General features: G+C 47.2%; 1 protein-coding gene across 3 annotated transcripts in view; it reads right to left on the reverse strand.

Annotated features, from left to right (window-relative positions):
- Positions 1-21,958, reverse strand: part of LOC146839288 (uncharacterized) — a 34,697-nt gene extending 12,739 nt beyond the window's left edge. Inside the window, exons 1-2 of one of the 3 annotated variants that reach the window (XM_085651311.1) lie at positions 21,783-21,958; positions 8,336-10,239 (exon numbers count right to left, since the gene is read on the reverse strand). In XM_085651311.1, the coding sequence (XP_085507437.1) occupies positions 8,336-10,208 (1,873 nt within the window). In that variant the 5' untranslated portion in view covers positions 10,209-10,239; positions 21,783-21,958. The other 2 variants (XM_085651312.1, XM_085651313.1) reach the window with 2 other exon arrangements.
- Between the last annotated feature and the right edge of the window lie 1,527 nt (positions 21,959-23,485).

Genomic DNA, 23,485 nt, shown 5'->3' on the forward strand with positions numbered 1-23,485 from the left:
AATCTCAATGCCATCCAACCAAAGGCCCACCCCCAAAGTACCCGGCACAAGCACTGGGCGAGGAACATACATTGAATCTCCCAGGCAGAGTTAGAAGCATTAGTCCGTTCCCAAATTCCAAGGTGATGATCTCACCGCCCACTACAACACAAAAATGGGAGAACTCCTTGACATAGACGCCCCTTCGAAACTCAAGAAATCATAAGTATTCCTTTCAGATCTTGGTTTAATAAAGACCTTAACAAAGAGGCAACAACTCCGATTGGCTGAAAGAAACTGGAGACAACAACCCTTGTTAACACATCTTGCGATACCGGGAGCTAAACGCATAAAATACAAAAAACATATCTTCAGAGAAAAATCCCCCTTCTTCTGAGCCCAACTTGACCGTTCTAGGAACAGACCTAAAGACCTTCTCAACATCATCAAACAGCAAACCTCCTCTTTCCCTCAACACTCAATAAATGACTACCATGTGTTGCGAAGAGTTTGCAACATTCTTCTCTGAAAAAATATCCAACATTGAAATCTCTCTTGACTCACCCATCTCTCCGTTCTACACCAAAGATGTCCCCCCTAGCAAAGAGGGTCTACCCAAAGCCCTACCTCCAACTAATGGTCGTCTCACCAAACTCACCCTATGCCAGTTGGACTGAATTCGACTATGTCCCTTAAGAAAAAGTGCTCAAATTACTCGCTTGCATGAAACCAACATCGCACATTTCCGATCCCCTCCCTCCTGAGCGTGTCAAGATTCTCAGTCACATCATATCTCGCCTGCATGGACCAAAATCATCAACTCCTCCTTATCGAGCAGCTGCATGCCAACCCACCTCAAACTCTGCCAAGTCACCCCCTCATCAAACAACACAGACGCCAACTAGAACAACCTTAACAACTACAGACCTATATTTATTCACATTTTACCTTCAGAAGCAAGTCTCATCAAAGCACAATAGTGCCTGACGAACTTAGTAGTCCATACGCTGGTACTTTTCAGACTGGATTATTGGAACTCTTGCCTGTCTGGCCTTCCCCGAGAAAATTAGCATCACTGAGAGAAATGCTTCATACAGTTGTCCACGCTGTGACAGGTCACAAAGTTTTTTAATCACATTTCTTCTATACTTCGCATCCTACAATGCCTTCCCATTGAAGCAACACACCAATGTAACACTGAATGCATCACCACAAAGCCCTCCACAACTCCACACCATCCTACTTGGTAGAAAAACTCAAAATCTCTGGATCTGAACAAGGATCGAGAATTCGTAAAGTCCTCCTGCTGGAACAAGCGACATTCAGGCAAGAACGCTTTATAAAGCTCGCCTTCTCTGCCAGCGCTACAAGGATCTGGAACTCCCTCCCACAACCTCCTTGAACAACCACAAGTCTTGCCAGAATTAAAAAGAAACTCAAACTCCTATTTGAGAGACGCTTTGAATAATAAATCTGTGATCGCTTTTCTGCATCCACTTTTCCAATGTATCCAGATATTAACTGTTTGAACTTTCTCCCCTGACGTGATCTGTGGGATTAGTCTATTGCTTATCTGTTATTGTATGGCACAGCTAATCTGCATTTTAGTCTTTCTTCTTTAGAAAAGTGCTTCAATGCCCTTCAGCCAAGATTGCACTATATAAAACCACAAAAATAATCACATTTGGTATCATAAAGAGAAACCAGAAAAAATATCTTTTTGAAAAGTTTGTGCAGATTTGTCAAAAGATTCCAAAGTTATTAGCAAAGAAATAATTGCTTTTCAATACAAACGCTTATAACCACAAACTACGTGGGAAGGAAGGAAGGAAGAGCGGGAGAGATAGAGTGAGAGAGAAAGAGAAAAATAGAAAGAGAAAGAGAGTGAGAGAGAAAGAGAAAAATAGAAAGAGAAAGAGAGTGAGAGAGAAAGAGAAGAATAGAAAGAGAAAGAGAGTAGAGAGAAAGAGAAAAATAGAAAGAGAAAGAGAGTGAGAGAGAAAGAGAGTGAGAGAGAAAGATAGATAGAGAAAGAAAGAAAGAAAGAAAGAAAGAAAGAAAGAGACACACACACACTATGGTTTAAGTGAGTTTCAGATAATTTTGTAATATTAATTAAGATGTTGAAAGCAATCCCAATAATAACTTCACTGTAACCTTTGTGTTTTAGATCCAGGACTGCCAGACAGCTCTAAAGACATCGTGGGGATATTCAGAAAGCGTCAGTAGGAATACATTCCACCCATTCCTTACCATTGGATTTGTGGTTTGTAACTCACATCCATCTCTCCCGCTGCCCAAACTTTGTTTACTGTATTCTTCCACAAACACGCTTTCTGCAAAAAGGCCTTTAAATCTGGTTTTTATCTTGTCACATTTGGGGTGCATTCAAAGACAGAGGTCAAATGTCAAGCTCTCTCTTTGAGGGAGCTTGGTGTTTACTTTTCTTCCTAGGACTTCAAAATTTGAGAATGTATGTGACAATTCTGCTGAGTATCCATACAAGAGGAGAAGGTGTAATATTTTTTTCCTAGCACACAACAAAAATACAAGCACTGGCAAGGCCAATTGGTCTTGCCTTACGGACCTACTGACTTTGCAAATGACTTCTAGCAGTGTCCCACACCATTAGTCGAAAAATAAATATCCTACTGCCTTTTGCCGGGTTCCAAAGATTGACACGTAGTTACTGAGGCCTACCCTTTGAATTTCAATCAAATGTGATGGATATGATTAATGAAAATAGAATGCCGGGTACGGAGAGTTCCTTAGGTGCTGCACCTAAAAATGCTGATATTACATTTTTTTTCGGAATGCCGGGAAAGGGGACCATTAGTCTGAGAAGAAGCTAGATACGGTTGCTCTCTGTTGCAGGCAATCCCAGTCCACAATCAGAGTCTGAGAAGTCTCTTCCCAGTGTGAGTATGTTATATTTGAAAAGTAGTTTGGCCATGCCACCGTACTTTGACTATATTCCTCAAGATAACACTAGTAAAGCGCCCAATAATTTCCAAATCAGCCTACGGGCTTGCCGTCTTTCACGGTATTGGGTGTAAATGCCTGTGATGTCCTGATGGTTTTCTGCTTCAATATGGCTGTGCGCAGGCAGCATCGAGGGCGCTGGCCTTGCAGGGCGTGAATGTGATGTTTCAGCCCTCACACACCTCCTTCACAGCAGGCACCAGGTGTGGGGGGGGGGGGTCTCCCCACACTCAGGTTTGTTATTCATTCAGTGTTTTAATATAGCGCGAACATGACCCAACTGGGTATCAGAGTGCTTCAGAAATCTATAGCATTGTACTTCTGACATTTGGTTTGATTAGTCCTTTAAACAAACTACCAAGTATATAAATATTCACTTTTAAGTGGAAAGCATTTCTACTTTACAAATAATACATGTCCTAAACATTACTAGAGATCAACTTGCATTACAATAGTATGTGTCCTAAATATTACAACATGTGACATTATAGAAATACATGTACTAAGAATACCTCATGTCATTTAGTACAGTGGATCGTACGTAACAAACAGACTGGTTATAGAATATAGAGCTATTATCCTATACTGCTTTCGGCCCGGAAACGTTGTACAGATGCGGCAGGGTCGCGTCATGATGCTGCTGGTGAGAGCTGCCAGAAGATGCTTCAATGGCACGGCCCTCTGTACATGCCAATGTCCCCTCCACCCCAAGCCGTCCTTCCATTACCTTAGGTGCCAACTTTACAGTCGCCGGTAAAGCTTCTGGCCGGCAGCCGTAGACATGAGCACTTTAGTTGAAACGGCTGCTACCATTATGCGAAGGGGAGGTGGTGAAATCAAGAAAATGAAGTAATTTGCTTTTATGAATAATAAGCAAGGAGAGGCAAGAAGCGATGAGTGAGACGGTGAGGAACTGGCTCTCTTACTTTGAAGTCAGAGAAAGAACAGGCGTTTTAGGGGAAACATCATCTGACATTTGATCTCGGTCTGTGAATGAACAGCAAATGTGACGAGATAAGAACAAGAATTACAGCCGTTTACAAAAAAGCTTGGAGCGAGTGAAAAAAGTGCTCATATGAAGTGCTCTTAGACAAAGAAAAAGAAAAAGTGCCTAAAGCAGTTGATAATATGGGACTATTGCAAGGATACAAGTAACGGGACGCTGCTCCGTGGGAGGGAACAATCTACGAAAAGGAGGGACAAGTAGGAAAGATTAGCCATTTGGAGGCAAGGCTGTTTAAAGGAGATTCGAAGAAACAAATAAAAAGCAATGGGTGGGCAGTAAGCCCACAAAGTAAAGCGCTGTTGCGGCAAGACCTAAAAAAAAGAACTGTGCTGATATTTCAGAATATCTCAGAATTAGTACAAATGAAGCACATTTGTTTTGTATTACTGAAGTGTGGAGAAAAATATTTGAATAGGATTGAAACACATTAATACACTAGGGGATGACATTAGCAAACATCATTTAAGTGCAGTACAACCATATTTCGGTGTAAATGTAATGATCATTTCAATTGAAAATGTGTTGTTTGTAATGGCAGTGCGCTACCACACCAAGTATACTCCACACTAAGCCACTCAACTCCACACCACTCCACTCCAATCTATGCCACTCACTCCATGTAACACTCCACGCCCCTCTACTCCACACCACTTACCCCACTCCAATCCACCCCACTCCACTCCAATCTATCCCACTCCACTCCAAAGTACCCCAATCCATCCCACTCCAATTCACCCCATTCCAATCTATCCATTCCCAATTTACCCACTGCAATCTACCCCACACTAACTCAATCTACCCCATCCCACTCCAATCTACCCTAATACACTCAATCAAACCCAATCAAACCCACCACACTCCAATCTACCCCATTCCACCCCAATCTACCGCACTCCACTCAGATTTACCCCACTCTGCTCCAATATACCCCAGTCTACCCCACTCCATTTCAATCTACCCCAACTCTAATCTACTGCAATCTGACTTCACTCCAATCTACCTCACTCTACTTTAGTCCAATTTACCCAACTCCATTTCAATTTACCCCACTGCAATCTATCCAACTCATCTACACTCCTACCATAATCTACCCAACTCCAATCAACCATAATCTACTGCACTTCACTGTAATCTACCCCACTCCACCCAATCTATCCCTCTCCACTCCATCCAATCTACCCCACTACAATCCACCCAATCTACCCCATTCCACTCCACCCTAATCTACCCCACAACACTTCAATCTATCCAATTCCGCTCAACCCCACTCTACCCAAATTTACCTCATTCCAGTCGAATCTAATCCACTCCACCCTACTCCAATCTACCCTACCCCACTCCACCCCAAATTTACCTATCCCAATCTACCCATCCAATCTACCCCACTCAAATCTACTCCAATCAATTCCACCACACTCTACCCCACCCCAACCAAATCTACCCTACACCACTCTATATAACTCTACTCCAGTCCAATGTACCGCAAACCAAACTACCCCAATATACTGCACTCTAATCTACTCCACTCCAGTCTTCCAAACTCTACTCCAATCTACCTCATTCCACCCCACTCTTTCCCAATCTATCCTACTCCAATCCACCCCAATCCATCCTACTCCACCTCAACCTACTCCACTCCACCTCAATCTACTGCACTTCACCTCAATCTATTCCACTCCACCCAAATCTACCCCAATTGACTCCAATCTACCCCATTCCACTCTACCCCAATCTATCCCCCTTCTATCTACCCCACCCGACCCCATGCCACTAACTTTTAGCCATGCCGAACAGCAGTCACACTGGTGTACATAATGGCTAAAACTCATTGCCAAAGTCAATAGCTTTCGGATAGGAGACACCTATTTGCTTTGCCAATGCTTGTTTTCAGTGGGGGTTTTTTCCCATCATATACACACGCAACAGTTCCCTGCAGCCAACTCCAAGCAGGCACAGGTGTTCAACGGTGCCTGGGCACAGCAGGGGACTCCCTGAAGGGCCTGGTTTATGTTTACTTCTTTTTTATTTTTAAGGGTTCCCGGACACTTTCTTGGGGTTCTCGGACCCTTGCAAACTTGTGTATACTTATTGGACATCAATAGGGTTTCAGACCGAGCACCAGGTCCCTGAACATCACAAATGTCCACCAGGGTACAAGGCCAATTACTGGGCGTGCGCAGTCACCTGCCTAAGGTTTGCAGACCTCAAGGGTCATGATGTGGAATCCAACCTCCGTCTCAAAATCAGCAATTTATTCTACATTTTAACATCAGGCAGCCCCTGTGCCAGGGAGAGACAGGATGGCACCACAGCTCTTTATGGCTTCTTTAGTATTCTTACAGGATGCGGGGAACAAGTCTCTTCATCATGTAATGGTTCGAGATGTAGCCAGCCAATCAGGGAGCTTCAGGTCCGCAGACCCAACTTTGGGTTTACGTATCCGAAATGGATGGGTGAAAAAGCTCCCTCATCCAATCGGATCCAATATATGTTTACATTTGGGTCCTGAGTCCAGATGCACGGACCATTCATGTGCTAAAGGTCCAGCTAGCTCTATCTTAAATGACTAGTGGCTTAATTTGAGGACCACAAAAAAACACTGCATGAAACTAGCCTTGCCAATCCCAAATAGTTTTGTGCAGATTCATTGAACTGTACCAGAGTTATTATATGTATATATATAATTATATTCCATGGGATTCTGTAATCCCTGTATAAATGGCAGTCTCTATTTTCTTTATAATCAGCAATTTGTGACGCACCAAATCAGTGATTATGAAGAAAAGACGTCAGAACTCGGCTTTTATAAGTTATTGCAGTCGAGTCCTGAGGGCACAATGCCTGCTGCCAGCAGCTGATGTGAAAAGAAGGTCAAATCACGAAGCATATTTGAAGCAGCTGTTTAAAGCAAGAAACAGAACTTTGCTTGTATTACTTCTGCTGTATGTTACTAGCTTACTATGAGAAGCAGAGGGAATATGTTTATTAGTTTCCTTAGATAAAGGAAGGGTGGAATCTTTCTGAACGTTTCTACACGTTCCGAGCTACTGCAGCTTTTTTTAAATGGACTTTTATTGAACTGTTTCTAACATCTTTTTGCAACAAATATCTAACAGTTTTTATTTTTACTTTTGCACAACAGGTTTTATGTTCATTCTTCGTGTTTGCAAACATATTAGCTGCTGCACATGTAGGAGCTACGCACCAAGGTTTGTGGCAAAGGTGATGGTGTGACCATGTATTATACGGGATAAAGTACCACCTGGTGCATATTATAAGATTATTGCAAGTCACCTCAGAGTTCCATGACCTTATAAAGGAACTCTGGCTTCTTCCTCGTTCCTCTATATGGTTATGGAACACCTTGAGGACTTACAATATCCTTAGAAGGTGCGGCAGGGGGTACTTTATCCCTAATATATTTTCACTGATTATGGTTAAAGTGAAGTTGTAGATGGCTCTGTTAAAACACCTTAATGGGTCTTTAAAAAAAATAATCAGAAATTCACTTAAAAACAAGGGTAAAGTGTATATGTGGTTAAGACTTAAAGCCGAACAAACTCCTGAAATTTGCAAGTTATGGTTAGAACCACAATCCGTAACTCGCACTACGGGTGTGCAAACCCTAATTCAGCATGTTACGTGTGATGATGCAATTACATTTTCATAGTTAAAGAGTTTGCTAAAGGCAGGATGCTGCTGTAGGGAGATCATGGCTACTTTTGTCTGCCCATAAAACAATTAACTCTCTTTACTGAGCTAGAGGTTGGGAGGGTGAACTCACAAGTGACACATAACCAATCACTTAGTGTATCTGTCTATCATGAGGTGGTGTGCACTCCTGGAGAAGACAGCAGTGGCAACAACAACCCCGGTGGGCCCGGCTGTCGAGGCCGAATACAGACTAGGATTTTTATATCAGGAACTGGAGACGACTGCGTCTTACCCAATATAACTGTGCAACAGGAAACTGTTCCCTCTCTAGACTGCGCATGTCTGCTATTCTCAATAAACACCACATCACTTGCATCAGACTATTACGTGTGATTCTGGCCAGTAATTCCTCCCATGAATAGCGCTATTTCCAGTTCCTCAGCCTGGAATGAGGACGAACAAGGAAGGACGAGAGCTACTGGCCTGCTTGTCTCATGCAGAGTCCCATAACCAGGCCTGTTTCAGCACAGGAAGGATGCAGGGACACATCTGGACCCTGTGGACTCGTACTCTGGAGGTCAGTATCGCTCAGTGGGTTCCACCCAATCCCAAATGATCCCCTTGGAGACTTTCTAAAATCTGACCATATGCATTTTGGAGAGGTTACATGTGTTAGTATGCACTCCGCATGTCCATGTATAGCGAAACACATACCTGGGGTGGCTTTGGACGGCAATAAATGTGATTTCGCATTTCCTCTCTCCATTGAGTCTTCATCTGCAGAATTTGTGTCCAGTCCTAGGAATGATGGGGGCACAGGCGGACCCTGCTCTTCAGGACAGCACAGTTCTGCCTTGCAGTTCTGATGTTGATGCTGTGATTCAGGGTGCAGTAGCTCGAGTATGCAGCTCTGATCTGAACCATGTGCATCAGTACAAGCTGGTTCTAGCTTGTATTTCTGATTTGAATCCTTCTCCTCAGGGTGCAGTGGTTCCACCGTGTAGTTCTGATCTGGTTTCTGTGCTTCAGGAAGCACTGACTCTAGCTCTCGGTCGTGTGCCGCAGTGTGCAGTGGTTCTAGCTTGTACTTCTGATCTGAACCCGGTGCATCAGCACAGGTCTGTTCTAACTTGTCTTTCTGATCTGGTTCCTGTGCTTCAGGGCGCATAGATTCTAGCTCGTAGTTCACGTTTGGATCCTGCGCATAAGGAAGTTCCTGCTTCAAGCATAGGTGTTGCTGTAGGCACTGGGTTTGTTGTGACCCCAAGTCACCAAAAGACAACAGCCCAGACTCTAAGTGATCGTCAGATGACATCCCATCAGGTGACATGGGTCGTAGGCACTGGTTCTCCTGGGGATCTCTGAAATCAAAACACATCAATTCTTCCTCCAAGGGATCATCAGGTCCCTTCCCATCTGGTAGCGCGGGTTCTACACAGTGGTTTTGCTGTGGTTCGCGTCCATCAGGAAATAGTGGGTGTGGGCAGAGGTTCTGTTGCTGGTCCCAGCTATAAGTAGACAATGGGGATGGTTCTTGCTTCAGGGGTTCATCTGGTTCCCTCTTTTCTGGGAACGCGGACTGTACGCTCTGGTCTTGCTCTGGTGCCTGCCCATCAACAAATTCCGAGGGAAGACACAGGTTTGCCTCCAGTGATCTGCCTGGAGGATCTGTCTGAGGGCATCTAGATAGAGTACAATCCTGCTGTAGTCCATTACCATCTGGAAACCCAGGCTGCATGTACTGGTCTCGCTGCGACTCGTGTACATCTGGAAACCCAGGCTGCACGCGCTGGTCTCGCTGCGACTCGTGTACATCTGGAAACCCAGGCTGCATGCACTGGTCCTGCTGCGACTCGTGTACATCTGGAAACCCAGGCTGCATGCACTGTTTCTGCTGTGACTCGTGTACATCTGGAAACCCAGGCTGCATGCGCTGGTCTCGCTGCGACTCGTGTACATCTGGAAACCCAGGCTGCATGCACTGGTCTCGCTTTGACTCATGTACATCTGGAAACCCAGGTTGCAAGCACCGATCCTCCCATGGGTCACGTCGATCTGGAAACACTGGCTGTAGACAAAGGTTTGGCTCCTCTGGACGCACTTGAATATCGGTCGGAAAAGAGAGCACAGAGTCCTGCTTTGGTGCATGCCGATCAGAAAACACTGTCTGAAGACACAAGCTCGGATCCCCTGGCCTGTCCAGTTGAGGTGTCACAGGAGACCGGCTAACAGCACAATCTCTTATGCTCACTGGACAGACCACCTCCAAAGACACACCACCATTATCTAGGTAACCTCGATCCTTTTCTATCCAGATTTTCTTAATCAGCCCAGCGACTCTAGAAGGGACATCCTCCACAGTATTCAGCAAGTTATCCAGTTTGGCTTCCAACTCCTCCAGCATGGATAAAAGGATAATGTGCGGCAGGTTCTCCGATAGCGGTTCCAGGTCCTGGTCCCTCTGAGCATCATTTCGGGATCTTGAAGCTGAGACGTCATGGAGAGGTAAAGATGGGACTGTGGCTCTTACGGATTCACGTGAACACTGCGCTGTCACTTCCTCTCCTGGAGTCCGTCTTCTCCCCATTCTGGTACTTTGATTTTCAAGTCTCAAGTGTCTGCAGAGGGGAGGAAAAGAGAAAAGACAACACGTTATCACAGGACAGCTGGGTCAAAATACTCCTTCCTGTCTCACCAAGCCCGGTGTGAACAGAGAACATTGCACATTTCTAAAACCAGAAAAAAATTCAATCATTAAAATTTAACAATATCCATAGGATAGTTCATATATTATGAAATGCACGGATTTGAAATGCATTTCCAACACTATGTGTGTTCCTTGGTCTGTTATCTGGATGACAGCGAATAGGATTGTATACCGCATTGATTTCTGGCAATCGGATATGTTCATCCGCACGAGAGTAATTACTGCAAGGTGTTTGTAATTGAAAATATGCAATAAAAATGTTTTTGCAAAAAAAAAAAAATGTGTGTTCCTTCGCTATCATCCTCACTTGCAGTGTACACCTCTCTTTTGCAATATTCGGTTCAGTGACTGAAGCACGCGCCAACATACCAAACCTCTGCAGGAACTACAAAATGCTTCTTATGTCATTGCATATGTAGAGCATATGTTCAATCTGAGGTTTCTTGGCACTGAATCAGAAATACATAAAAGAGGAGACAACGAATCAGACCAGGGAAGAATCTAGCATGATTAGGTTTGTGGGTGGACAGATTTCTGGGACAACACTTGAAATTAGATTCAAAATGGATTTAGCCGGGAGAGAGATCTGAATGGAAGGAGCTTGTACCAAAGCTGCGTCCACCTGATCTGATCCTCTGTAATTTTGGAATAGAAAGTAAATTCAAGTGAAGCGATATCTGCTTTTGTACGGGTGTATGCATTTCCACCTGGTTTACAATTAAGTGAGGGGCTAGACCTCTCAACCCTTTAGGGCTGAGGCAGAGGGTCTTAGAGGGGATTTGTTATTTTAATATAGGTGTGGCGTGTGTCCACCTCGGTAGATGATGTAGTAAACAAGCTGCGTCGCTGTGAATCACTTGTAGTCTATGAATGGTGATACTGGGTATTCTTACATATACTCGGTTGGCATAATGCGATCTAGATAGGACTGCGGCCGCCGCTATTGCTTTTCTCGTCAAAAGTGGGAGGAGTGGGGTTAGTTTCTGAAGTAGTTTCAACACAAATCTGCATTTAGATCCTACGGCTCCAGCAGCCGGTTCTTGCTAAGATTGCTATCGATGATCACGCCCAGGCTCTTAACTGTGGGTTTAGGCGCCGGTAACAATCTCATTTTTGTTGGCGAGTAAAGTTGGTTCCAAACGTTGGTCTTATTCTTTAGAATTACAATCCCAGTTTTGTCAATAGTCAGTTTTAGCTGATTCAACCTCATCAAGTAATCATTAAATTGCATCATATTTTGAACCTGGAGTGGTGAGGCTGACCTTCCATTGATAAGAATTATCTGAGAGCTGATGTGGTTATAAAGCCTGGAACCTCTTGAAGACAGTTCTCTGACCAATAGTTTTTGCAGGTTAAGGGATCAGAGGTATTGCCCTATAATTCTTGGTTATATCCGGGACTTCTCCCTGGTTTTTCAGTAACGTGAGCTCTACAGCATTTTGAAACGCGCTTGGAGCGACAGCTTGAGCGGCTGAATTGATGAAAACGCTCTGCAGGGGATTGCTCAAGACCTGGCTTTTCGACGGAGACACAGCACCCTCAGCGCCCAGATATCCTTTGGGTGCACTTTATGAATGCTGATTGATTGATTGATGAGGTCAGAGATTCTATGACTGCTGGAGGGCAAGGGTCAGTTGGTGACCCGGATTTGACCTTGATCATAAATTCATGGAGCTTGTTTGTTCAAACTAGGATAGGGTGGTAGAGATCTTTCATACTTACCTTCAGAACTACTGCTGCTGTATTTGTTTATACTATCTTTAAAGAACTTTTTTGTTAAGTATTTAAATTGTCACAGAATGCCTCAATAGGAGTCAGGGAAGTTCTCATTTCATCTGGGGGCGACAAATCATTCAGGATATCAAAAAATTATTTTTATTGTTTGCCTATTAAAAGGGCTTTGCATGTGCGGTTTTGCCTTTATGTTCTGCAAGTTCCGTTTTAAATGTGATTTTGCTCTCTTCATCATCTCTTTCCCGCCAGTGTCGACGCAATGCAGGTTTAACCCTCCTTAACTCTGGCTTGTACCAGGGCACTGGTCTGGTGCGGTTTATAACACGCTGTTGGATTTGAGGGGTGTGGGTCACTAGCATGTCTGAGCCACAGAGTGGATTATTTTTCGTTGGAGAGAATGTCTTCAATTGATGGTAAGAGGGGGGGAGAGGTTTGAAAGTGTTGATAACACTGGCTCTGTATTTATTTTCCCCCATTTGTATATGGTTTTAATTTCTGCTTGTGGATGAAGTTAGAAAAATATACTGGAATACAAAAATTGATCAAATAATGATTGGACCATGTGCAAGGAGGGTTGATTATATTGGGTCGATTCAAATTATACAGCCAGATCAGATCTAAGGGATTTCATTTTATGTGAGCTGAGCATGTAATGTGTTGGTGTAAATTCAACGTCATTAACTCAGCAAATTCATTATCTTTAGAGTCCGAGTTGAAGTCATCAATTCCAAAATTGAGGAAGGGAAGTAGATATACACCTTCAGTTTGAGTAATTTGTAAAAGAGATGTGTGGATCCACTGGTGAATAATTGCGGATATCTCACCTCCTTTCTCTGAGTTTGTCCTCTTTTGGTCATCTTCGGGTATGGCTTCAGGAGATCTGGAGTTGATCCCTCTGACAACCAGGTTTCAATTAAGAACAGGATACCCGGCTTAGGAGATTCTAATAATTTGAGTATTTCCACCTTATCTTTGCCTAGGGAGGGTGGGTTTAGTAAAGCCGCTTTTAACGACTCCTCAATCTGAGGATGCAGAAGAGTCTTATTGTTTGTTGGTCACAGTGAGGGTTGTTGAGTATCAGAATCCTCTATATATGTGGCTGGCATACATGCCATTTGCTTTTAAAGACGAGACAAGCATGGGGCAGATACTAAAATCTGTGTACATGAAAGACAATAGATCTTATGCTGAATATGAGAAATATTGAGGATTCTACCTGACTCCTGGTCCCAGCGGATGTGGCCGGGTGTGCCTGGGAGCAGACAGGCTTGTCTTTGGCAACATTTTTGCAACACACACGCAAAGAAATTGCTCTTTAAAAACTCCATTCAACTATATACTCACAGATGTGACACAAACTCCAACTCTCACTTGTACAGCCTCACATCTCATTTATAAATGGATTAATGTGACAAACCAGGTATCTCTTAACCACATCTTCAATGCTGCACAATTACACAGGCATTGTGCTCTGCAGTGCACGTACACACGTGAAACACACACGTGAAACACAATTCATCCCCAGGCACAAAGACATACACACTGGAAATAAGTAATCAGACTGATCAGTCACTTACACGCTCATATATAATGTATCCAACCAAGACGACCAATCACAAACAAGCACATACACACTGTCTCTCACACACAAATCCCTTCCATACATTTTCTATTGAAAGGTTATGCTTCGTCCAGGCCATTCACGGGCATCACCTACTCCCAGAGACCTACACACAGGGTTGGCAAAGATCTGCACAATCACATGTAACACCCCAAATAATCACGGCTCACGCTTCACACAAACTTCTTGCAGTCTCTTGGACAGAGCTATGACATCCCAGAGTCTTTGAGGCAACACCCAATGTGGAATGCTGTTGAGGGAGTTGGAAGGGGTCACTATCTGAGGAGGAAGCAGTGGGTGGAGCATTCTGTAAGAAATAAACTCCTCCTTTCAATCACCACCATGGACACGCGATACTTCATTTATTAGTGACGCGCGGAAATATAGAAAAATGTACAAGGCTTCAACATCACATTGTGAGAGTACTGAGGGTCTGTGAATTTTATGTTAAAAAAGCCATTGAAGTAGGTGATAACATGGAGAAACGTTGTCACTTCTTCAAACACTCCACACATTGCATGTGCGCTGCACTTCACAGCACAAACACAACCTGCCCTGCACTTCACAGCACAAACACCACCTGCCCTGCACAGCTCAAACACAACCTGTGCAGCACTTCACAGCACAAACACAATCTGTGAAGTGTAGAAGGATTACTCTATGTATAGGATTTTGTACTGTAAGTATGTTTCCAGTACTAATCCTATGCTAGACAGCACACACTCTTCTGCCCTATGGTGTAACAGTTTTGCATGGCACTATGTAGACTGTGTACTTGTGCCGGGGTAGTGAACAGCAGCGTGCTGCATTTCATAAATGTGGCTCAGCGCTGCTTTCTCCCCCTCACACATCACATCGCTGCACCTAACTGCTGAACTGCGTTGCACTAGAAATAATAGATCTGCTCCTTACTGTGCATGTGTGGTCTGCCCAGACTCAACCCTCACATTCTCTTGTGCACGCTTTGTCTGCCCAGCCTCAACCCTCACATTCTCTTGTGCACACTTGGTCTGCCCAGTCTCAACCCTCACATTCTCTTGTGCATGTGTGGTCCGCCCACCTCATCCCTCACATTCTCTTGTGAATGTGTGGTCCGCCCACCTCATCCCTCACATTCTCTTGTGCATGCGTGGTCTGCCCAGCCTCAACCCTCACATTCTCTTGTGCATGCGTGGTCTGCCCAGACTTAACCCTCACATTCTCTTGTGCATGCTTGGTATGCCCAGCCTTAAACCTTACATTCTCTTTTGCATGCGTGGTCTACTCTGCCTCAACCCTCACATTCTCCTGTGAATGCGTGCTCTGCTCATCCTCAACCCTCACATTCTCTTGTGCATGCTTGGTCTGCCCAGCCTCAACCTCCACATTTTCTTGTGCATGCTTGGTCTGCCCAGACTTAACCCTCACAGTCTCTTGTGCATGCTTGGTCTGCCCAGCCTCAACCCTCACATTTTCCTGTTCATGCTTCATCTGTCTAGTTCTAACGGTCACATTCTCTTGTGCATGCGTGGTCTGCCCAATCTCAACCCTCACATTCTCTTGGGCTTGCGTGTTCTGCCCAGCCTTAACCCTCACATTCTCTTGTGCATGTTTGATCTGCCTAGTCTTAACCCTCACATTCTCCGGCAGTTGGTGGCAATTACAGTGAAATGAGTGTGTTTCATCCCTCTCTCCGTACTTCACTTCACTGTCCCGCTTAACCTATCTCTACTTCTCTCTATCTCTGATCTCTATACCTCAGCTTCATCTACCTCACCTCTCATCCAATATACCTCACTCTGCTCCCTCTTTCTATACCTCTCACATGCTCTTGCCTCTCTTTCAGTCTCTGTACCTACATCTTTATCTATCACTCATAATCCCCACTCTCCTACTCAACTCCCTCTACCTCATCCCTATTTCTGTACCACACTTGTTTTGTTTCTCTATTACATCCCTGTATCTCTCCTCCTTCCATTTCACTTCTCAGACAAACTCATCTCTAGCTTTACCTCACCTCCATCCTCTCTTCACGTCATTTTACCTAACCTCTCTCACCTTCTCTCTCATACCTTTCTATGCCTCACCATTCTCCTCTCCTTTCTAGCTCATTTCTCTCTGCCTCACTTCTCTCTGTCCCACCAAACCATCACTCACTGAATACATTGTAGATTTAACTCCTTATTAGTTTACTGTCTAATCTCTCCACCTCCCTTTCTCACCCACTACGTCTGTTCCCTTTCCTTCACATCTCTAAATATCTTACTACTTTCTCGCTACCTCTATTGCTCTACTTCAATCATTAACTATTCTCTCTCCCTTACTCACTCTTTCACTCAAACACACATCATTCTCTGGACCTCCTTCTCCATTTCACCTCACACCCTCCGTCTCAACTATCTCTCTCAAACTTTATCTGTACGGATCGCTCTGCCTGTCTCTTCGTCTTTAATTTTCCCACAACACGATATCTCCATATTAACATCACCTCTCTTTCTCTAGTTCATATAGGTTTTCAAATTCCTCGTCTCGCTCTACAGCGGATTCCTCTTTCTACACTTCACCCCTCTGTACTCTCGTTACCTGAAATGTTCTGCTCTACCTCTTCTCATTTTGCTCTCTCTATCGGGCATCGTCCACTTCTTGCTGCTTTTACCTCTCTCTAATTCACCTTTTATCTACATTACGTCTCTCTTCACCTCCCCCGTGGGAAAACTGTCCTCTTCTGCCTCTCTACATTACCTTCACTCTAAACTCTACCTATTTCTCTACGTCTCTTTCACATCTTCCTCTATCTACCACTCTTCATCTTTCCATCCGGCAACCTCACATTTTTCTATATTCTTTAACTCTCCGCCTCACATATCTTTCCACATCATTTTGGTCTCTCCCTTCCACCTCTACTTCATGTCTCTCGCTCTACTGTTCTCAGTGCATCTCCTGTATCCTGGCCGGTCGCATTATCTTACTCAGTAGGGTCACAGGTAACTGTCTAGCTGGAGAGGTTTACACACACACATATATATATATATATATATATATATATATATATATATATATATATATATATATATGATGAGATGGACAAGGCAGGGGATGAGAAATAAAGGGGAGTTATTAGATGGGACTGTGAAAATCCTCAGAGCAGAGCTTTGATTTTTCGTTGCTGCAGCAGGAATGCAATGGTGAAAGAGCTATTTTTACGGTAACACATTTTCAGCAACTAAAGCTACAATTTCAAGTGTTCTATGCATATGTCTTTTTATTGTAATATTATGCACTAGTCCACTAAACGTAGCAGGTTTCCCTGCAATGGGAATAACAAGCTGGCTGGATATCCACATAAACCGTTTTTGCAAGTAAAAGATCTAGACCCAAACTCAAAAAGAAATATCTTTATCAATGTTTGTGCAAGCTTCTTTTGATAGTACTTGGCTGGTGGACTATAGCCAGGCTGGGCTTTTAGATGCTTTTGCCGGCCCCGGGATCTGAAGGTTTACCATGATTCAATCCTTTTTTGGCATCACAGGGACTTCAATTGAGCCTAAAAGTGTTAATAAATTCAAATGTATTCCAAATAGGGACCACAAATATGTGTTCCCTGGGGTTCTACAAACCCTTAGAATCTCAATGAACTGTAAGATTTAGTTTCATATGCTAGTTTGAACAAGCGTCGCCAACTGAATGCAAAACAACTGCCTCAAACTCAACACAGAAAAAACAGAAGAACTGATCTTCGGGAACAACACCCACTTGTGGAACGACTCTTGGTGGTTTGCTGAACTAGGACCCTCACCCACTCCTACAGACCACGCCCGGAACCTTGACATCCCCCTGGACAAACACACCCAAAAAACCACATCAACGCAGTCTCCTCCGCCTGCTACTTCACTCTTTGCATGCTCTGAAAGATCTTCAAACATCTCCCAATCAGCACCAGACGCACTATCACTCAAGCCCTCGTTACTAGCCGCCTGGACTACGACAACACCCTATGCAGGAATTTCCACACACACCCTGAAGAGACTGCAGACCATACAGAACTCAGCGGCCAAGCTCAGCCTCGACCTGCCCAGACATACCCACATTACCCCACACCTCAAGAAACTCCACTGGCTCCCCGTCCACAAAAGGTGTCAATTCAGGACGCTGACCCCCAACTACGAAGCCCTGCAAAACCAAGGACCAGCATACATCAACCACCACATAAGGTTCCACCAACCCTTCAGACTTCTGCGCTCCACCTCCCTGTCTCACACCGCTCCGCAACCGCCGAAGCAACCGTAGAGGACACTCCTTCTCCTACCTTGCAGCGAAGTCCTGGAATAGCCTCCCCCTCCACCTCCGGCCTCAACCTCCATTCAGGGAGGGACTCAAGACCTGGTTGTTTAACTGTTTCACCCGAGCAGCATGGCTACCAGGGCCTGGATACCCTAGTGGGTAATTAGTTGGGCTTTTAAATCTGCTTTAATAAAACACTCAAAATACTTTAGGGAACAAAGTTTGGATATCAAAGAGTTCAATGCATAGAACTGTGGGCAAAAGCGCTTAGGAATGTATTAAAAAAGATGAAACAAATATTTTTCTGCACAAATACGCTTTTGTTTCCTTCTAGCACATTTGTTAATCCATTAGAATAATAATCTCCCCCAAATAAAAAATAAAAAAAAACAAGCATGTATTTATGAAAATGAGTAAGAACCCCAAATGGACCCATTCCCAATATAAAGGAGTTTACAACCACACACTGAGACCAGACTGAATCTTTGATGTTCTATAACAAGGTCACAAAGTGACCACATTGCACAGTACACCTCAAGTCCTAACTTTTAGCAAGGATACATAGCATTCTGGGAAATGTAGTTTGGGTTTAAGCACTGTTAGTATGGGTGCAAAAATATCATAATGCGATGTGCTGTTAATGAGCTATGGCTAACTGAAGGGAGTCATATAAAACAGTGGGCCATGTAGACTCACAATTATTAAGCATCACACAACCAAGTGAGTTGGCACAAAAAGACAAGAGTCCTCCACTCACAATAGGGCTCTGTCTGCCGCTCCCTTGGGCTCGGAGTAAGGACAGTAATTAATTTAATCAAGACCAAAATGGTGCAGATTGCCCATTTCATTTCCGCCCCAAACAAAGCGGATGCAGAGGGTGCGTGTGCGCAAGGTTAAAGAGTGAACAATCCTGCATGAGAGAAAAGATGAAACGGTGATGATTTACTGAGAATATTTCAATTAGCAGAACCAGAAAGTGCAGTGAAACCTAGTAAAATCTGGACCAATATTAACGAGTGGGATGGTGTAAGCACCCCCAGAATTGCCAAACACTTGGCAGTCCTGGGCAGCCCGGGGCCCAGATCCTTGGAGCGACATCCACGGTACTGAACAAAGCCTAAGGACTGAAGCATAGTGTGGGGTTGGGGGTCCATCCAACCAGGACTGCAGGATAGTTGACCCATGGCATTAGACATCTGCAGACAGTGGCATGGCTCAGTCTCCCACCCACAAGTCCTCTATGATCCTGCCTCTTGCTGACCCCTAGCACATCGGCAAGAGAGAATTTTTAAAAGACTAACTGCTGTGTGTGGGTCGGAGCACCCCGGGGAACCGAAAGAGAAGCCCATAGGGGAACCGAAAGAGAAGCACCCTGGGGAACCGAAAGAGAAGCAGCCGGGGGAACCAAAAAAGAAGCAGCCGGGGGAACCAAAAAAGAAGCAGCCGGGGGAACCAAAAGAGAAGCAGCCGGGGGAACCAAAAGAGAAGCAGCCGGGGGAACCAAAAGAGAAGCAGCCGGGGGAACCAAAAGAGAAGCAGCCGGGGGAACCAAAAGAGAAGCAGCCGGGGGAACCGAAAGAGAAGCAGCCGGGGGAACCGAAAGAGAAGCAGCCGGGGGAACCGAAAGAGAAGCAGCCGGGGGAACCAAAAGAGAAGCAGCCGGGGGAACCAAAAGAGAAGCAGCCGGGGGAACCAAAAGAGAAGCAGCCGGGGGAACCAAAAGAGAAGCAGCCGGGGGAACCAAAAGAGAAGCAGCCGGGGGAACCAAAAGAGAAGCAGCCGGGGGAACCAAAAGAGAAGCAGCCGGGGGAACCAAAAGAGAAGCAGCCGGGGGAACCAAAAGAGAAGCAGCCGGGGGAACCGAAAGAGAAGCAGCCGGGGGAACCGAAAGAGAAGCAGCCGGGGGAACCGAAAGAGAAGCATGCCAGCTCCCAACCTTATAATGGTAGCGCAGGCCTTCTGCTGACAGAGGTGGGGGAACCTCCTGGGACCATGATGGATTCTCGAAGCCACATCCTGGAGCAGTGGAGATAGACGCGGGTGGAGCTGATGAGCTATGTCCAGAGCAGACACGACTGAGACGGCGGAAGGGAAGTGCCTGGAGTAATGAGCTGGCTAGTCCTCGCCTGGTGTGGTAAAACTGTAGAGTGCTAGTCGACCCACCGGTTCACAGGACTGGTCTGGGTAAGACCTGTGGCCCCCCTGATGCATGTTCTGCCCCCACCAGTGAGCCTTGGGTGAGACACCCCTAAAATAACAGAGGGAGGGGCAGCAGGATGGGGACAGAGAGCGTTTCACCCCCAAGATACTCCAAGGGCCGATAACCCCTCATTAAATACCCCTTCAGAGAGGGATACTATGAGAGCTGGCACTACATGAACTGCATTCACACTTCATAGACTGCACGATGAGTGGGAGAGGCTCATGGCATGCACACTACATCTAATGCCTAACTTACCCCGATTTGCTGCTGAACTCTCTGCACCCACTGTTTTTTGTTTTATATCGCACCAACTAGACCCTCCCCCCTCCTCCTTCCTCTGCCTCGGGCCCCACCCACCCCCCCCTTCCTCTGCCCTGGGCCCTCTTCATCGCTCTGCCTGGGCCCTCCTCCCTCCTCTGCCCGGGCCCCTCCTTCCCCCTCTGGCCCAGGCCCCTCCTCCCACCTCTGCCCCAGGCCCCTCCTCCCACCTCTGCCCCAGGCCCCTCCTCCCACCTCTGCCCCAGGCCCCTCCTCCCACCTCTGCCCCAGGCCCTCTTACCCAGCCCCCTCCCTCCTCCCCCCTCTGCCCCGGCCCCTCCTCCCCCCTCTGCCCTGGGCCCCTCTTCCCCCCCTCTTCTTCCACCTCTGCCCAGGCCCACCTAAGTCTCACCCTCTCTCCTCTGTCCCTGGCCCTCCTCCCCCCTCTTCTGCCCCGGCCCCTCCCCACTCTTCTGTCCCAGCCCCTCCTCCCCCCTCTTCTGCCCCAGCCTCTCCTCCCCCCTCTTCTGCCCCGGCCCCTCCACCCCCTCTTCACCCCGGCCCCTCCTTCCCCCTCTGCTCCGGCCCCTCCTTCCCCCTCTGCTCCGGCCCCTCCTCCCCCCCTCGGCCCCTTCTCCCTCCTCTTGCCCCCACCTCTGCCCCAGCCCATCTAAGTCACACCCTCTCCCCTCCCCCTCTCCTTTGCCCTGGCCCCTTCCCTCCTTCTGCCCCGGCCCCTCCCCCTCCTCTGCACAAGGCCCTCCTCCCCCTCCTCTGCCCCAGCCCTCCTCCCCCCTCCTCTGCCCCTCACCCCCCTCCTCCCCCGTCCTCTGCCCCTCGCCCCCCCTTCCCCTCCCCTTCCTCTGCCCCTCGCCCCCCCTTCCCCTCCCCTTCCTCTGCCCCTCGCCCCCCCTTCCCCTCGCCCCCCCTTCCCCTCCTCTGCCCCCCGCCCCCCCCCTTCCCCTCCTCTCCCCCGCCCCCCCTTCCCCTCCTCTCCCCCTCGCCCCCCCTTCCCCTCCTCTGCCCCTCGCCCCCCCTTCCCCTCCTCTGCCCCTCGCCCCCCCTTCCCCTCCTCTGCCCCTTGCCCCCCTCTTCCCCTCCTCTGCCCCCCCCTTCCCCTCCTCTGCCCCCCCTTCCCCTCCTCTGCCCCTTGCCCCCCCCTTCCCCTCCTCTGCCCCTTGCCCCCCCCTTCCCCTCCTCTGCCCCTTGCCCCCCCCTTCCCCTCCTCTGCCCCTTGCCCCCCCTTCCCCTCCTCTGCCCCTTGCCCTCCTCTGCCCCTTGCCCCCCCTTCCCCTCCTCTGCCCCTTTACCTGCCCCCTCTTCTGCCCTGCCCCGCCCCTCCTCTCCTCTCCCCCTCCTCTCTCCTCCTCAGTCTCACCGTCGCTCCTCCTTCGAAGCTCCCTTCTCGCTTTTCTGTAAGAAACTGCACAGTTTCACTTCCGGGTCAGCACGTGCTGCCGATCTTCTCCTCAGGCCTGTAATGTGAACAGTATCGGGTAGTTTGCAGCAGGGTCAGCATTAGCAGCGGAAGCTGCTGAGCTGCTCTCTTCCTTTGAGGGGAATCGTGTTCGGGTCACCAGGGGCAGAGTCAGCACCAGCAGCGGAAGCTGCTGAGCTCCTCTCTTCCTGTGAGGGTGATCGTGTCCGGGTCACCGGGGGCAGAATCAGCACTAGCAGCGGAAGTTGCTGAGCTGCTCTCTTTCTGTGGGGGTGATCGTGTCCGGGTCACGGGGGCAGTCTCTTCCGGCGTGCCCCCAACGGGCTCAGCAGCATGTTGTCACAGATTACACACAGAGAGTTTGAAGGGTTCCAGGAGCACTTTCATCGGCCTCGTGGACGGGAAGAACGGCACCGCGAGCCCTCAGCATGGTCGTGTTTGTGCTGTGAAGTGGGCTGAGTGGAGATTCTTGTTTTGAGTGGTTTGTGTTTAGTGGCAGAATGAGCTGGAGCAGAGATAGGAGAAGCAGAGCAGCGCATGCGCCGTCGGACAGACCGCGGACACTGGAGCTCTTATGCAGAGTGCAGCACTGACTGCCAAGAAAGGAGCAGCACAGGCAGCAGTGAAGGCTGTGAGCACAGTGCAGCACCGGGCAGGGCACCCTACAGACCCTCTATGCAGAGAGAAGAGCAGACCCTAAGCAGGAGTATGGCAATAGTGCACAATACCAGTGTATGCAGTGAAAACAATCCGCTGCCTTGCATATGGAACCCTTCCACAGAGATGCTATTGTTTTTAATACATTTTTATATAGCGCGAACATTACCCAAAGGTGCTAAAGTGCTATACCGTAGAAATGGCTTCGTAACACATGCAACAAATTTGCAATAGCCACGCAGCTGGCGTTATCCTTTTAATCCAGTTTTTCGCTGCTGTACTGTCCATCACATTTTGGAAACAAAGGCGTTATATGGGACTGTTAGAGCAGGACTATGGTATGTGGTATGGCACTATGGCAAGTGGTACTTGAAAGGAACAGAAGGCATATGTGTGTCACCACCAGCTGCCGCCTGTATGCACAAGCCACCACCTTTGTGTGCCCACGGGCGCGCTACCCAACGTCTCCCCCATCTTGTGCCTACGTGTAGAGAGGTAACAAGTGGATGCAGAACTATCAGCGGGGTGACAAAAGAAAAGAAGAAAGGGGAATAGGACATTGCCCAATTGGTGTTGATATCGCCCCGGCCCCCCCGTAACCCCAGAGCCTAAGATGCCCACTTCTGCTGGATCGGCAAAACCCAATTGCTCCGGTCACCGAACTGAGTAACGAGCCGCTTCCCTCTACCCACAACCATCGCCTGTTGGATTCCCCACAAGGCTGGAAACCAGGGCAGCTCCTCTCTACCACGACGGAGGAAACGCGCCCTGCTGCCAGCGAGGGACGAGCAGCGGAAGCTAGACACCCTGCACCAAACACGCTGAACACCAGACAGGACTGTGGACACCCTGCACCAAACACGCTGAACACCAGACAGGACTGAGGAAACGCGCCCTGCTGCCAGCGAGGGACGAGCAGCGGAAGCTCGACACCCTGCACCAAACACGCTGAACACCACACAGGACAGTGGACACTCTGCACCAAA

Source organism: Triturus cristatus, chromosome 4_1 (assembly GCF_964204655.1).
Source record: "Triturus cristatus chromosome 4_1, aTriCri1.1, whole genome shotgun sequence".
NCBI classification, from domain to species: Eukaryota; Metazoa; Chordata; class Amphibia; order Caudata; family Salamandridae; genus Triturus; species Triturus cristatus.